General features: G+C 32.5%; 1 protein-coding gene across 9 annotated transcripts in view; it reads right to left on the bottom strand.

Moving 5' to 3' along the window:
• LOC145261241 (uncharacterized) overlaps positions 1 to 16,163 on the bottom strand; it is a 576,350-nt gene that overhangs the window by 69,288 nt on the left and 490,899 nt on the right. For all 9 annotated transcript variants that reach the window (XR_013864431.1, XM_080119616.1, XM_080119619.1 and 6 more), the window contains one exon: positions 14,224 to 14,259. Coding sequence is in view for 8 of the 9 variants with exons in the window: in XM_080119616.1 (XP_079975742.1) it covers positions 14,224 to 14,259 (36 nt within the window). In the remaining variant the exon portion in view is untranslated. The remainder of the gene's footprint in view (positions 1 to 14,223; positions 14,260 to 16,163) is intronic.

Here is a 16,163-nt window from a genome sequence, read left to right as displayed (position 1 = left end):
AAAAAAATAAAAAAATAAAATAAAAAATAAAAAAAAACTGCCTGGAAATAGTTATGTAATAACATCATGCTTATTTAATTTTATCATGTGACCTTTTTTGCAAATGAAATTTGAAAAGTGGATTTTTTGGGGGGAGTGTATTAAATATACATACATACATATTGAAATTTGACATTTAAGAAACAAATTTATTTTCTAATACACATATATATTTTAACATTTGACATTTAAGAAAGCCAAAACGATACATGCTTTTTTTTTTTTTTTAAATAAATATTTGTATATCATTTATATTGGAATCCTTTGAGATGAGTAATTTGTTTGTTTGTTTATTTATTTGTGGACTGTTATCCTCATCTTCATAGTTGTCGTTTCGCCAACTATTCTTCTGGCCTTAACAACCATCTGAAGAAGGCCAGATGAATAGTTAGCTGAGGGCATGGTGAAACAGCAACAACTATGAAGATGAGAATAACAGTCCGTGAATAAATATTTATTTGTAAATATTTATAAATCAATAAATATTTATTTACCTTTTAAAGCTTATACCTCGATCAAGGTTGTTTTTTGTTTTTTTTCAAGCGATTTCTTTTTGTTAATCATTTATTTTTATTTGCATATTATTGAAACATTTAAAAGAAAAATTACAACAATTTATTATTTATTACTTACATTTGGCAAGGTAAGACATTTTGGAGGTCAGTTTTACAATTAAGCATATTCAGCAGTGAATGTTTAAAATAATTATTGTTTAAATTCTAAATTTCTTTTTTTGACTACAAAATATATTATACATTAAAATAAAAAAAATGTGCTACATCTTTTTTTTAAATTTATTTTTATTTAAATTATTATTTATATTATTTTCATTCACTGCAGAAAATCAAGATGGCATCGAGATAAAAAATGTACCCAGTATTTGAATAGTACTTATTTGTGTAGGAGAATATTGACTCATACTTCCTATTAATATAACCCACTAAAAGTCTTAAGAAAGGGATGCACCAAAAATTTTTATTTTAAGTTCAAGTCCAGCCCCAAACCAAATTCAAGCCTAGTTTAAATCTGAACATTTAACATAAAATTTATAGGATTACATTTAAACTATTTCAGGACAGAGTTCAAACTCAATCCCAAACCGAGCTCAAACTCAATCCTAAGCAGAATTCAAGTCTGCTGATCTGGGACAGAGGTAAAACTCATCAGAGAGTATCCACTTAACAAATTTTTCAAGAATCTATTTCTATTCTTATCCACAGTTATGAATAAATTACTACATATTTTTTAGCTTTTATTAATGATGAAAATCATTTTTGTCTACACATTCTAATCAGGGTCACAAGTGCATCACCTTTGCTAGTGCACAAGAAAAAAAAAAAACTGGGTTAGTACAATAAAACTGCCTGCAAGTCGTTAAGCAGTCTCTCGTGTTTTCTTTTTAAACATTTAGTTGTGTGCAAATACGAACATTAAAAAAAGAATGAAAAAGAAATTGGTTAGTAATATTTCACTGCCAGTGCATCCTCATATCCCAGAGAAAAAAAATGAAAAGAAAAAAAATGTTCTGATGCAGGATAAGAAACTTTAAATGTTAAACATTTGCTATTTGGTTACACAAAAAGTAGAGTTTTATGTTCACGTGTTTCTTTTTTATTTTCTTTAAGATAATTTGGTGTAATGTTTAAAAAAAAAAAAAAAAAGATTAACAAAATTTTTTAATAAAAATAATCCGCTGGATTTTAAAATCTGATTTGTACGAGTTAAATGCTTATGAAATGTCCAGAGTTTTATATCTTGGAATTGACCAGATTTTCAAGGCTGCTGGACGTACATTTTCTAAAAACAAAAAGAAAATATAACAAAAAAAAAAAAAATTAAGTTAAAACGTGCTCATGATAAATCAAGAAAAAAGATGGTACAAATTTAAAAAAAAAAAGAAAAAGTTTTCATGAAATAAAATAAAACATACTATACAGTGTGAGCAGAAAACACTTCTTGATAATAAGTAGTTATAATAACCAAACTTGATAATAAGTAGTTATAATAACCAAACTTGATAATAAGTAGTTATAATAACCAAACTTGATAATAAGTAGTTATAATAACCAAACTTGATAATAAGTAGTTATAATAACCAAACTTGATAATAAGTAGTTATAATAACCAAACTTGATAATAAGTAGTTATAAGAACCAAACTTGATAATAAATAGTTATAATAACCAAACTTGATAATAAGTAGTTATAAGAACCAAACTTGATAATAAATAGTTATAATAACCAAACTTGATAATAAATAGTTATAATAACCAAACTTGATGACATCATTTGGATACCTATTCTCATCTTGAATGTTACTTTCCCAACGTTTCGGCTGATGTAACCTCCAATTTTCTTCATATACATCTCTTTGGAATTTATACGGAATTGCAAACCAAACTCCTCACTGAATTCACACGAGATAAATTCTTCATGATTGCCTAGAAGTGTAATTTCATATAGATTCCAGAGTTCAGAAAGACGCAAAGAAGGTTGGAGGTTACACCGATCAAAACATTTTGAAAATGAAAACCAAGGTGAGAATATTAGTCCAAATAATCCAAATTATCAATTCTTATCTAAAAAATACAAAAACTTGAAGAAATATGCTTATAAATTATTATTATTCACATTAGCCAACAAAATTGAACAAAAGGGAGGTAAATATTTTCTGAAAACTGAAAATTTTTGGCCAATTAAAAAAAACAATCATTTCAGATGAAGGGCTTTTCTTTCCATTGACGAATTGGTTGCATTGGACTATTGATCATGACTTTAACATAGAACTTTGCAATTTGTAACTCTTGTTTGGGGATATGTGAAGGGGCAAAGTTTATGCATTTCCATTATCTGCAACATTGCAACAACGCCACATTAAAGCAGTGCACTCAATCACGTCAGAGATGCTGCAAAGAATTTGGACAGCAAAATTATCAGATTGATACTTGCAATATAATAACCGTCGCCATTGTTGTGATGTCAACAGTGTATACGGCATTCAACCTGGTTGGGTAAAGTCAACTTTTCCCTTGACTTGCAATGCATCTTGAACCGTAGTGGGGCATGCAGGGCAATGCTGAGAAAGGTTGCATAAGATGGTTATCAAACTATGATTCTACCAGGTGTCCGATACCAATTAATATCACATGATGTTTTATAAGATCCTACGACAACAGCTACAAATATGTTGGTACATAACAGTTGGATATCTAGACTGTGTGTGTTAAGAAATTATTTTGACAAAAGCCTGCTCCTGAAGACAAATGCAGAAAACAACATATTTAACAATAATTATCAAATGTACCAAAAAATCAATTGCATAAAAATTAGAAACATGACAGGCATCTGTTGTTAAAAAGCAACAAACTTGATAAATTGTCAAAAAAAAAAAAAAAAAAGATAAGTTCAAAGTATGATGTTTGAAAGGTAATTTTCAGCAAAAGGTCACACAGGTGTAATCAAAGTCAAGTCAATTCAGTGAAATGACAATGGTCAAATAAAACATTCTTAAGGTGAAGCTGCGGTGTTTCAAGTGATCACAAATGCTTATACAACAATTGAAAAGGATATCTGTGTTGGTTAACAATTTGGACCGGAGAAGAAGCAACCCCTCGAATTTTCATGAGTATATGTATCTCCCTCCTAACAACCAACCACCCATAAACTCATCAAGAATAAAAATATATTTTTAGATATCAGCGTGTTGTCATTCTTTGAAATGCAAAAGAAATACAACAATAACAATGCACTAGCATTTAAGAATCGTTAAAAATCAAGGCATATTTGGTTGCTCACACTCAGCGCATGAAAAGAATAATTTTTTGAATGCAAAATATATACAAAAAAAAAAAAAAACTGTTAAAAAACAGTACTTCTTTATTATTTAATATTTTACAAAATAAATAAATCTTTATTATTTAATATTTTACAAAATAAATAAAAATTTTAAAACAATGCAAAATAAATATTGCATGATAATATCATTTCTATTTATTGTATGTTGTAAACTGAGTAGGTATCTAAAGCAAAACAGTAACAAATTTATGTTTCTGAATTTTTTGGATGAGGATTGGTTCTTCATATTATTTGGATTCTTTTCACTGTTCTCATCTTGAGTATTAAAACGTGAAAATGATACGATGCGAACAGTCGTCCGAAGAATCCAAGTAATGTGTAACAAATTTGTTTTTAACGTAGGGGAACCCAACAACTTACAATACTTCAGACCATTACCCAAAACTGCCTCAGCTCCCCATAGTACCCTCTGACATTTTATGGGAGATACACGATAGCAGAGGTCGATAGGACTAAGCATATAAGACCTTTAAAACTTTTAGTTTGTGAGTTCACTTACTTTATCGGATCCGCCCCAACTCCATATCTATTAATGCAAAGCTTTGAACATAAGCGCTATGAGGGTCAATGATCTTATTTCAAAATTTTCATTCTCCTAGACTAGTTGACCATACCAAATCCAGTAGACCTTACTATTTACTGGAGGAAGAGCAGATGGAGGCTCTACTTAGAGAGAAGATACAAGGCTGTTTTTTTACTGCAAGGAAAATTTAACTTCTTCAAATGAAGCACTTTGGATTGAGACAAAAAGAAAAATTGTCTCTCTACAAAGATTTCTTCTACATTGACTAAGGGCAGAAAAGATGAAGTGTAGTACCAGAACAGATACTACACTTTGCTCCTAGTCAAAATACCATGGACAAAAGCTAGGACAGATGATCTATGAGGTGCCTTAAATAAGCTTCCAGACTTTTTTTTAAAAGGCATTTAAAATTGTTGTAGACTCTTGAAAATTCCGTATGTTATTGTTATACATCTTATGAGATGACTGGTCAATTTTTATGATTTCAAGTTCAAATGAACAGCTACAGCAAGAATTGGAATACATCCTACTAAAGCCTAATTGTCACAGATGGTGAAGTTTACAAATGCAATTTGAATGTGAGGATATTTTAGAAGAACAATATGGAATAAAATTCGGTTTCAAACTTGGAAAAAAAATGCCACAAAAACGTATGGTATGCTTCAGATTACTTTTGGACCATCTTGCATGAATCGAGCAGGAAGTTTGTGAGGGATGATAAGAAGTGTGGGAGGAGTAAGGAAGTCAGAACACCAGAATTGATTGGCCAAATAAAGAATTTCATGGCTAAGGACCATCATGTGTCTATAGAGACAATAAGTGCACAGTTTGATGTCAGTTTGGGAATTCTACACACAATTATTTGCGAGGAACTGAAGATGTGGAAGAATTTCATGAAGTTTATCCCAAGGGTGCTCAGAGAGGATCAGAAAGAAAGACGTTGTCATGACAGCAGAGAGATGGTCGAGCTCATCAATTCAGATCCCACAGTTCTTGATGCTCTAGTGACCTGTGATGAAAGCTGGATCTACTGCTATGATCCAGAGATCAAGAGACAGTTCCTAGTGGAAGCATGCTGGCTCTTCCAGACCCAAGAAGGCCAGACAGAGCAAAACCACTTAGAAACTTATGATGATCCCTTTTTTTTTTGACAGCATGAATATGATCGACATGCACTGAGTTCCCACTAGACAAGGAACACTATGTTGAGGTTTTAAAGGAGTTCAGAAAGAGACCAGCACTCTTTAAATTGGGTCAGTGGCATTTCCACCAGGACAATGCACCAGTCCACAACTTCATCCTTGTCACAGACTATTTGACCAAGATGGGCATCAAGACAGTTGCTCCTCCTCACTATCGTGCAGACCTTGCTTCTCGTAACTTTTGGTTATTTCCTAAGCTCAAGGAAAACCTTAGAGGCTGTCGTTATGAGATAATTGAAGAGATGAAAGAGGTTGTGACGAGGGTCATTGACACGCTCACACAAGAGGACTTCCATGTGGCCTTCCAGAAGTTGTTGGGATGTTACAACATGTGCATTGCAGCCGGAGGAGATTACTTGGAAGAGGACTAGAGTTTCATGTGTGCACCATCAATAAAAGTGCTCATACGAAAAGAGTCTAGAAACTTATTGAAGGCACTTCGTGATTGCTCCAAAAGAAATTGAGCAAAGCACATAAAGGTCACAACCTTCACTGGTAATCACTTCCAGAGAGGGGGATAGAGAAAGCTGAAAGTTAAAAAAAATTAAATACTTTTTAACTTTCTTATTTTGTTGTCCATGTTCTATTTTGTTGTGCAATGCTCAGTAGCCCTGCTCATCATAAATAAATATAAGTTTTCTTTTTAGTGAGAGAAGAGAGAGGGGTCACAATATACTCCATAAGGTATATTTATATTAGACTAGCTGTCCTGACCCAACGCTGCCTAGTTGTGTTTTTAGACTTACAATTTGTTTTGGTTATATTTTTTTTAAGTATGTTATTTGGTTTTCTTCCAAGATGTTATTTTTTTGAGTCACACTCTAAAGGAAGTAACTCTACATTGGCAAATGTAGGTGTAGAAACATTTATTTTCAAAGACAGCATTCATATGTATTGGGGTGGCGTCCTTACAGATTCTGACGATGGACTATTCCTGAAATCATTTCCAATAAGCAGATTCTGCTTTCTAGTCAGTCTGGACTCAAAACTCAGAGGGAGACTATCATAACATTACTATCCTTCAGCCAAGCGAAGTTCCCACCTAACTAACATACTTGTCTGTATTTTTGTGAATATATTATCCATTTCACTGTTTTCCGAGTCTTCTTTCAATATTTACACCACAACAATATGAAAATAATTCTGCCGGGTTAAAGTATTTTTTAGAAGGAATTAAATTGAATCACGTTTTCTTGCTCTTAACAACAAACTGCAATAATCTACCAAAAACTGATGACCCAGAATCAAATATTGACTTTATCTATCATTATTTATTGATTGATAATGTTTAAAAAATGTGTCTGAAGGCCATAGGCCTAAAATTATATTTAAATTACAAATGCCAAAAATTAATTTTTGGAATAAACCACATATTTGTATCCTAATAAAATTTTTCAGCGATTTAATTTAAAATTTGCCGTCTCTTAAAAAAAAAAAAAAAAAAAAAAAATTCTTTACTTTCTACATATGTATTACAGAATATCAGAACAATGTTGTTCTGATATTCTGTGATACCATATTGAAATGAATATTATGCTTTAATTTTGTAAATTTTTCTTAATAATGGAACACTTTGCTGGGATTCTGGCCCATTTTCAGATTACATATATATAAATATATATTCCAGGTTAATATTTTCTAGAGGTGAAGCAACCAATGAAGTTTTACGAGGTTCACACAAGAGTTCTCAATACCAAAATAGAGATATACTTTTTATTTGGTTTACATAAGCATTAATGTGTTACTACACATTCATGAGCATGTTTTGGTCAGCTAGTTACAAGTAACTAGAGAGCTCTTCAGGCGAAGCAGCTTATACAAAAGTACAGTCTGTAATCTACTTTTGTATAAGCAGGTCTCTAGTAATTTGTAACTGGCTGACTGAAACATGCTCATGAATGTGTAATGACATATAAATGCTTATGTAATACAAATAAAAGTTTATATATCAGCACTCTATAAATTTATCTTTAGTTAACCTTTAACAACTAAATATTTTCATTTACTAGCCAAAGCCATATGATTTTTGGAATATGATATCTTTGTTCCATGGCAAGTACATACATCAAAGATTTTCTGTATTTTTTTTAAGTAAGCATAATTCTAATATGCACCAAATCTTATGTTAAGATTTGAAAGTATAAACATTCAAATTTCTTCAGATATTTTTTTTTTTTAACATCCTTCGTTAATAAAAAGAAAAAGAAAGTATATTGTGCTATTAAAACTTATATTGTTTAAATAATTTTACTTTACTCGTTTTATTAAAAAAAAAAAAAAAAAAAAAGAGATAAAAAGGCTGAAAAGACATTTTTCACTCAGTAATGAGCTTTGAAAAAATGTTGGTGAAAAAACACAATTGCCAAAAGAAAAGCATTTTATTATTTCTAGTTGTTAGTTGGAAAAAAAATCACTTGCAAATGCGACTGTATCACTTGCAACATAAAACCCTGTGTATATATATATATATATATATATATATATATATGTGTGTGTGTTTAATAATATTTATTTAAAGTTCTAGGTATGTTTTGTAACACTACCTACTGTGGATATAGAAAGGACAATTGTATTCAAACAGGATTTCAAACCGCAAACAATTACATATGCAAAAGAAAAATGTATATACAAGATTTGGTACTATTGAGTTTCAGGATCTGATGAATCTACTGAGAAAAAAAATGTCCTTTAGAAAATAAAAGATAACTACCCAGTTCTATGCTTAGCACTGCTATATTGATAGGTATTTAAGGTCACATATTTTAGTAAATGAAGAGGTCACCTTTTAAGAAAGTGAAGTGAAAAGAAAACCCACCCATGGAATCGAGACGTTCCATCCTAAACTGTTGAAAGAAATTTAACCTAAAAATGTAACTCAGCTATTCACTTGTCTCTTAACAAGAGTAAAGTTAGAATCAAGGTTGGTTTAATATGGAGAATACACCTTCCTGAAAAGGGACAAATAGTTCTGAGAGCATTCTGTATAGTTCTGTCAATACATTGAATAAATGCATCCTTCACCCAAAATGTGTACATAAAGATGGGAGACCATCGCCAGAAAATTCCAAACTTTTCAATGGAAAAAAAAACAAAACCTGAAGGATGTTCAAAAAGTAATGCCTCCTATTTCTCCCCCCCCCCCCGAATGGATCAGAGGGAACTGGAAAATGCATTGTTACGACGACTGAACTTATGCATTCATGACCTGAAACCTTCATTTCAGATTTGATTTGAAAAGGCTAACCTAGCGATCCTGGACAAGATTATGAGAGTTATTGCCCTTTAATGTAACCTTGTTTTAGAATAATGATTATAAGAATAATAATGATATATGATCATCTATATAATATTCTGCTTGTCCTTAGTCCATATATTACGCTTTTAAAAAGGCCAAATACATTTTTAAAAAGCCAAACTGCTTCAAAAGAAGGACAATCTGGCAACCCTGAATGAAAGTGCTCTCCCTTTGGTGTAGTCTTGCTTTTGAAAATCATCTTCTATATAATATTCTGCTTGTAACAAAATGGCAAACTTTTTGGATGATCTTCACAAAGAATTGAAAAAAAAAAAAACCTCTCGAAAGAGAAAACCTGCATCCTGCCATTTGATTGAAAACAAAGGACATGTGTGGCTTCCAACAACAGAGTACATAATGAGATTATATGCACCTCAAATGACATCAAGACAACAACAAGCAAATCACCAAAAACACGTTTACATTTTCTCTCTTAAGGACAACACAAGTCACAACAACAAAATGACATCTAAACAGATAACCTCAACTAGTTTATAGCAACTTCTTTCACAGTGTTGGTACAGTACCTGGGTATGTCAATTTCCATCTTTATCTAACTTCTATTGTTTCATAACTAACACAAAGAAAAATATTTGTGAAATTCGTGAGGGGGGAAAAATATAGATCACTTAAGCATTTGAATGAGAGGAAGTAACTATGATGAATGCATTCACATATTGTTTTTACATATTCACATATTGTTTTTACAGATTATATTTACATATTCACATATTATATTTACATATTTACATATTATATTTACATATTCACATATTGTTTTTACATATTCACATATTGTTTTTAGTAGCAAAAGATATTTGGAATTTTTTTTTTGTAAACAAAAACAAATTGTATATTTATTTATTTATTTGGGGACTGTTATTCTCATCTTCACAGTTGTTTCACTACATTTCAGCCATTCCTCTTGCCTTCTTCAGGCAGATAACCATAATGAGATAGGAATGCTGAGTATCTTAACTGTATCCTCAGTAACTACTGCCTTCCGTAGTTGGCCAAAACGTGGTTAGACAACAACTATGGAAGGCAGTAATTACTGAGGATACAGTTAAGATACTCAGCATTCCTACGCCGTCGTGAGTAATGATCTGAAGAAGGGCAGAGGAATAGTTGCCGAAACAGTGAAATAACAGCAACTATGGAGATGAGGATAACAGTCCACAAATAAATAAATAAATCACTCATTGTAAAGGATTCCAATAACACTAATATATAAAAACAATTTGCTTTGAACGAATACTGAATACCTTTTATGTATACATTTTTTTTTACGAATTATCAGAAAAAAGTCAGTTAAGAAATATTTACATCATTAAAAATTATATTCATTTCTTTAAATTTATAAAAGATGTATTTCTCAAAAAAAAAAACCAACAACAAAAAAAACCTTTAGACTTACATAAGATTCAAACCTTAGTGTTGATATTGTAAAAACTGCTGCCTTAGTAATGTGTACTCTGACTATTCATTTTTATTGTCAACCAATCACATGTTTCTATTTAAAAAAAACGACGTAACCTTTTTTTATTAGTATATACATCGTAACTCAAGATTCCAAACAAAACTTCAACACATTAAAAAGCAACAAAGATGATTCTGGAAATTGGATTGTGAGAAAACCAACTCGAATAAAAATTTTTATACAGACATAAAATATAAAGAACTTCAAAATAAAAATGGGTGTAATAATAATAATAATAATAATAATAATAATAACAATAAAAACGATAGCAGAATATAGCTTATTAAGCATTATAAAGTTTATAATAACAAATAAAAACAAATAACTATTTACATCTTTGTTAACGAGTTCTTTTTTCAAAAAAAAAAAAAAAAAAAAAAAAAAAAAAAAAAATGAATTCCCAACAAAGGAGGTAACCAGTAATGTCCTTAACCCATTACCCGCCAGCTCAAAAATATCTACATTTACATCAAAAAGTTTCCCTTAATTCAGCCACTAATGGGTTAAAATACAAAAGTGTGTGTGTGTGTGTGTGTGTGTGTGTGTGTGTGTATATATATGCTCTTTGTATAAATAAATTGAGCTTAGGTACTTTGGACAATGTCAAAACATTGTTAATTCACTGCCCGCATAGCAGCAGTCGTATATCGCAACGGTTAGAAGCTTTGACTGTCGTTTGAGCAATCGGGTTTCGATCTTGGCTTGAGGTAGTTGCTTGTCTAGCCGCACTGATGAGCTGTGAAACAGCAAAACAGTACTGTATGTGGATGACACATATATATATATATATATATATATATATATAAAAGCGAAAATGTATGTATGTATGTACGCTTTTCCTTGATGTCCACAAAAGGCTTCTTTCAGAGAAGCGCTTGCTCGGTTCATAACTTCTTAAAACTTTTTATATCATCTATAAATTGTAATATCTCACACTTAACCACGGAGCTCACCTGTCTATTTAATTTTATTGACTTTCAAACGTTAATTATTCCACATTTCCCGCATCGGCACGCGTTTCATTCGGTTTTCGGTATAAACAAAAAGCGAAACTCGACTCTAATAACAGGCCCAGAGCCAGTGAACGTTTGTCGACTTAGTCATATCAGACGGGGGAGTGGGTTTTTGAAAACAAACAAACCGATTTATTGACCTCATTAAAAACTGTCCCGCACAAAATGCTGACTGCTGAATACCTATCGCCGTCACGTCAATCAAAAACGAGCACCTGTTTTTTTTTTTCACACTTTACTATTTTCCAACTGCATGTCGTCAAGACTTTGTTTTTTTTTTTTTTTCACACTTTACTATTTTCCAACTGCACGTCGTCAAGACTTTGTTTTTTTTTTTTTTTCACACTTTACTATTTTCCAACTGCACGTCGTCAAGACTTTGTTTTTTTTTCACAGGCACCTGTTTTTTTTCACACACACACCTACAAACACCTGAGCAACGCCGGGTACCCCTCGCTAGTCTATATATATAAAAGCGAAAATGTGTGTATGTATGTTTGTATGTTTGTGTGTCCGCTAAAAACTTTCGACAGACAACGAAAATTCACAAACTCGGTATCATATTGAAGCTTCATCCTTCGGTTGAAAAATATCGAAAAATTGGCCAAAAACGTTCATTTCTTCACCCCGAAATCGATAATTTTCGACAGGGGGGGGGGGGTCAACAAAAACGGTCCTCTCGTGACGACGACTGGTTCTATGCATGCGTCAGATGACGTCATGACCCGATTTACTTTAAATAGTTGAAAAACTGACTAAAATTCATGTACGTCGTGTTAGCTCAGTAGGTTAGTGCGTTGGTTCGTTATCTAAACATTTTGGGTTCGAATCGTGGTGTGAGATGTCTTTTGTTTTGTTTTTTTCGATTTTTTAAATTTAAATATTGAAACAGTGTTATTTAAGCCATTTTTCACGTAACGTTTGTTTTTCTGTTTTTTTTTTTTTACTTCACTTATCCACCCCCCGACCACACACCCCAAAACAGCCGGATACCCACCGATTTTTTAAATTTTAATATCGAAACAGGCTTATTTAAGCCATTTCTTTTTTGTTTTTTCGATTTTTACATTTAACATCATTTGTTTGCCTTATGTTAGTTTTTTTGTGTTTTCTTTTTCGATGTTTTGATTACCCACCCCTGCTTAAGTTTTAATGTTGTTTTTTTTTTTTACTTCTCTTATAACAAACAAACCTGGTCATTGACCTCATTTGCTGAATGTCGTAACGCTCGACGACTTCCGTGCGCACACCTGTCAATTTAGTTCTTACTTAAATAAATTCAAACATCTTTCAGTAACTCATTCTGGCTGGCCGATTTTATTTTCAAACTTCGCCTCAGAGCTTCGGGTTCGATCCTACCCTCCCCTCGGTTTCTTTTTTATTTAACACCACACACACCTCCAAACACCCAGGCAATGCCGGGTACCCACGCTAGTATATATATAAAAGCGAAAATGTATGTTTGTATGTGTGTCCGCTAAAAACTTTTGACAGACACGACGAAAATTCACAAACTTGGTATTATATTGAAGCCACATCCTTCGCCCGAAAAATATTGAAAAATTGGCCAAAAATGTTAATTTTTTCACCCCGTAATCGACAATTTTCGACAGGGTGGAGGGGAGGGAGGGTAAACGAAAACCGTCCCCTCGTGACGATGACCAGTTCTACGCATGCGTCAGATGACGTCATGACTTGATTTACTTTAAATAGTTGAAGAACTGACTAAATTTCATGTACGTCGCGTTAGCTCAGTTGGTTAGCGCGTTGCTTCATTATCTAAACGGACTCATGAAAGTATGATCAAAGGATGGGTTGTAAAGAGATAGGTTCGAATTTGGGGGTATCAAAACCAAAGCAAAATATGATGGAAGTAAAAATAAAATAGATAAACTCCATAATTTATTATACCATACCTGTTCACACTGAAACACTTATCACAATATTCTGTGGATCTATATTAAAAAACCTTGTTAAACTTTGTGACATATTTCCATTCTATGGAGGTCAGGCGCGAACGAACACCCCATAATTTTATTATACCATATTTCTTCAAACTGAAACATAATTATCAAAGTATACTTATGCAGATAGATATGAAAAGCCTTCATTAAAGTTTGTGCCTATTTCCATTCTATGGAGGCAAGGCGCGAACGCAGACCCCACAATTTTATTATACAATCCCTATTTAAGTTAAAACATACTTATCAAAGTATTATTATGTACATCTATATCAAAAACACTTGTAAACGTTTTTTTTTAATTTTTAAATTTTTTATTTCCATACTTTGTGGACCAGGCGCATATGCAGACCCCACAATTTTAATGAATCATCATTATGCCAGATCAAACATACCCATTCCTGTGTCTCAATACATCTTCTATCATTATATGTGATCAGTTTTCTATAATAGTCAACCACATAAGAGCCTATTCGTGATCAGACACACACACATACATACATTCAGCTTTATATTATAGATATGTGGTTTATTCCAAAGATTAAATTTCAGCATTTATAAATTAAATATAATTTCGGGCATATATATTTGGCATAATCTAGAGGTCCAATTTTTACGAACTATGCATTAAATTAGGCTGTATTTTGGCAATAACGCATTGAATGTTGTCTTCTAAGTGGTCTATTGTGTCTGGTTTATCAGCATATACATGTAACTTTACACATCCTCACAAAAAATAATCGTACGACAACTATTTTGTTTGGAAAACTTTTAAAAGATTAGAATTAAGTGATCTATTTATGTCTACTGGAAAAAATGAGAAACATTTTGACACAAAATAAAACGATTCTCATACCTTGTGTTCCTGTTCTTGAAGCAGTTTTGCAAGTTCCTGGAAAAAAAAAATGAAAATCTTTTTAAAACAAAACAGATTTTCTTTAGTTGCATCTATTCAAATGACTCATTTTGCAATGGAAATTCTATTTCAAACCTAAGTATGCCAGACCTCGTTTCTTTTTATTTTTATCAAGGCATGAACGCCACTCAAGGATAAGAGTTAATAAATGTAAACCATTCACAAGAACACTTCTAGTATTCTTTGGATAGGTGTATTTTGTCAAACTCGGAATCCATGGCATAGTGAATAGAGTAGTTGGTAAAATTTAGTTGCGAAGACGTTTCTGAATTTTTGAGATGAAAATGGGTTATTCGTATTATTTGGATTCATCGAACTACTGTTCTCATCTAGGGTGTGATTTTCATAACGTTTCGGTTGATGTAACCTCCGACCTTCTTCAGGTGTATCTTGTTGAACTTGGGAATTTAGACGGAATTTCGAGCGAAACCCTTTATTTACTTTACGGGGATAGCATGCTCTTGTTCCGTCAGCCATGACCGGATAGAGGTCCTAAGTAATTTGCAATGTCCGCAAGGACCCGTGTTGCAGTGGTTAGCGTACTTGGAAAAATCAATTGTAAAAAGTGATATTCTTCTAAAGGTTGAAGGTTCAATCCTCAGTGTGGGCGACCAAAAAATACAATTCGCAAATTCTCGAGTTCAACAGAAACATTCCAGTGTTCAACAAGATACACTTGAAGGTCAGAGGTTACATCGACCGAAATGTTGTAAAAAAAAAAAAAAAATCACAATTAAGATTTAGTGGTAGAGTTACACTCTTTTTGAGGTTGAAGGTTCAATCCTCAGTGCGGGCAATACTCAAAATACGATTATGAATTTCTTGGAACTTTTACGCAATCATATGTAACAGTACGAAAGCATGTTACACCTGTGGATTAAATAAAGGGCTACATTTGAAATTCTGTGCAGATTCCAGAGTTCAACAAGATGCACTTAAAGAAGGTCGGAGGTTACATCAACTGAAACATTATGAAAAAAATACTCAAGATGAGAAAAGTAATTTGAAGAATGCAAATAATATCAATAATCAATCCTCGAAAATTCAGAAACACAACAGAGCCTCTTTTAAGCACAATTACAAAAAAAGCTTTCCTTTTTTATTCTTTCTGTTTTGTGCCTGACATTAAATGGAACTTTTTAAACATAATTTCTTTCCAAGTACTTCTCATCAGTTGAGCACATAACAGTGAACTGCTTCCCTGTAGACTACAACATGGTCCTTTTCAAATTCAATATCAATAAATATTTGTCAAACTTTTCATAATCAGATTTTGCGCATTCATCATTTTCAATTCTTTCATAATATTCGCCATCAATCAACAGACAATCAATCTATCTCATTAATCCCTATCCTCTAGTGACTTTTGACCTTGATAAGTGGTGACTTATAAGCAGTGGTGTGCTGAGGACTAACTCTCAGAGACTTAAGTATAAGTCTGAGTACTGAGAAATATTTAAAACAAAAAAAGGAAGATACTTCCATATATATAAAAGGCAAATGCGGCCCGCACATTTTTGTATGTCTCTAACAGCCTTTTTTCGCCGACAGTCCTGGGGGTGGGGGCGGGTTACTATTGCTTAGAAGTGTTTATATATACCCTAGATCATAATGTGTACAATTTGCGAATGCGCGTTGCGTCTAGATTTATTTACGTCGATTTTTACAAAATTATTGCTATTTCAGCCCGTCTTGTGTTCATCCAGCTTTTTTGTATAAAACCGAAACTAATTCAAAGCTAAGGCACTCTTCCCGGCAATCGCACCGGGGAACGTCCAGAAGCAATCATCTTTGATCAATGTGGGGCCAAACTCCTTGTATCAGACAATTGCTATTCAATTTGGACAATCCCCTTTTTATGGGGAGCTGGTTTCCCCCTC

This window comes from Euprymna scolopes, chromosome 37 (assembly GCF_053919585.1).
Source record: "Euprymna scolopes isolate OS-2025 chromosome 37, ASM5391958v1, whole genome shotgun sequence".
Lineage (NCBI taxonomy): Eukaryota > Metazoa > Mollusca > Cephalopoda > Sepiida > Sepiolidae > Euprymna > Euprymna scolopes.
The sequence above is the reverse complement of the archived record's forward strand: the minus strand, read 5'-3'. Positions and strand labels throughout refer to the sequence as shown.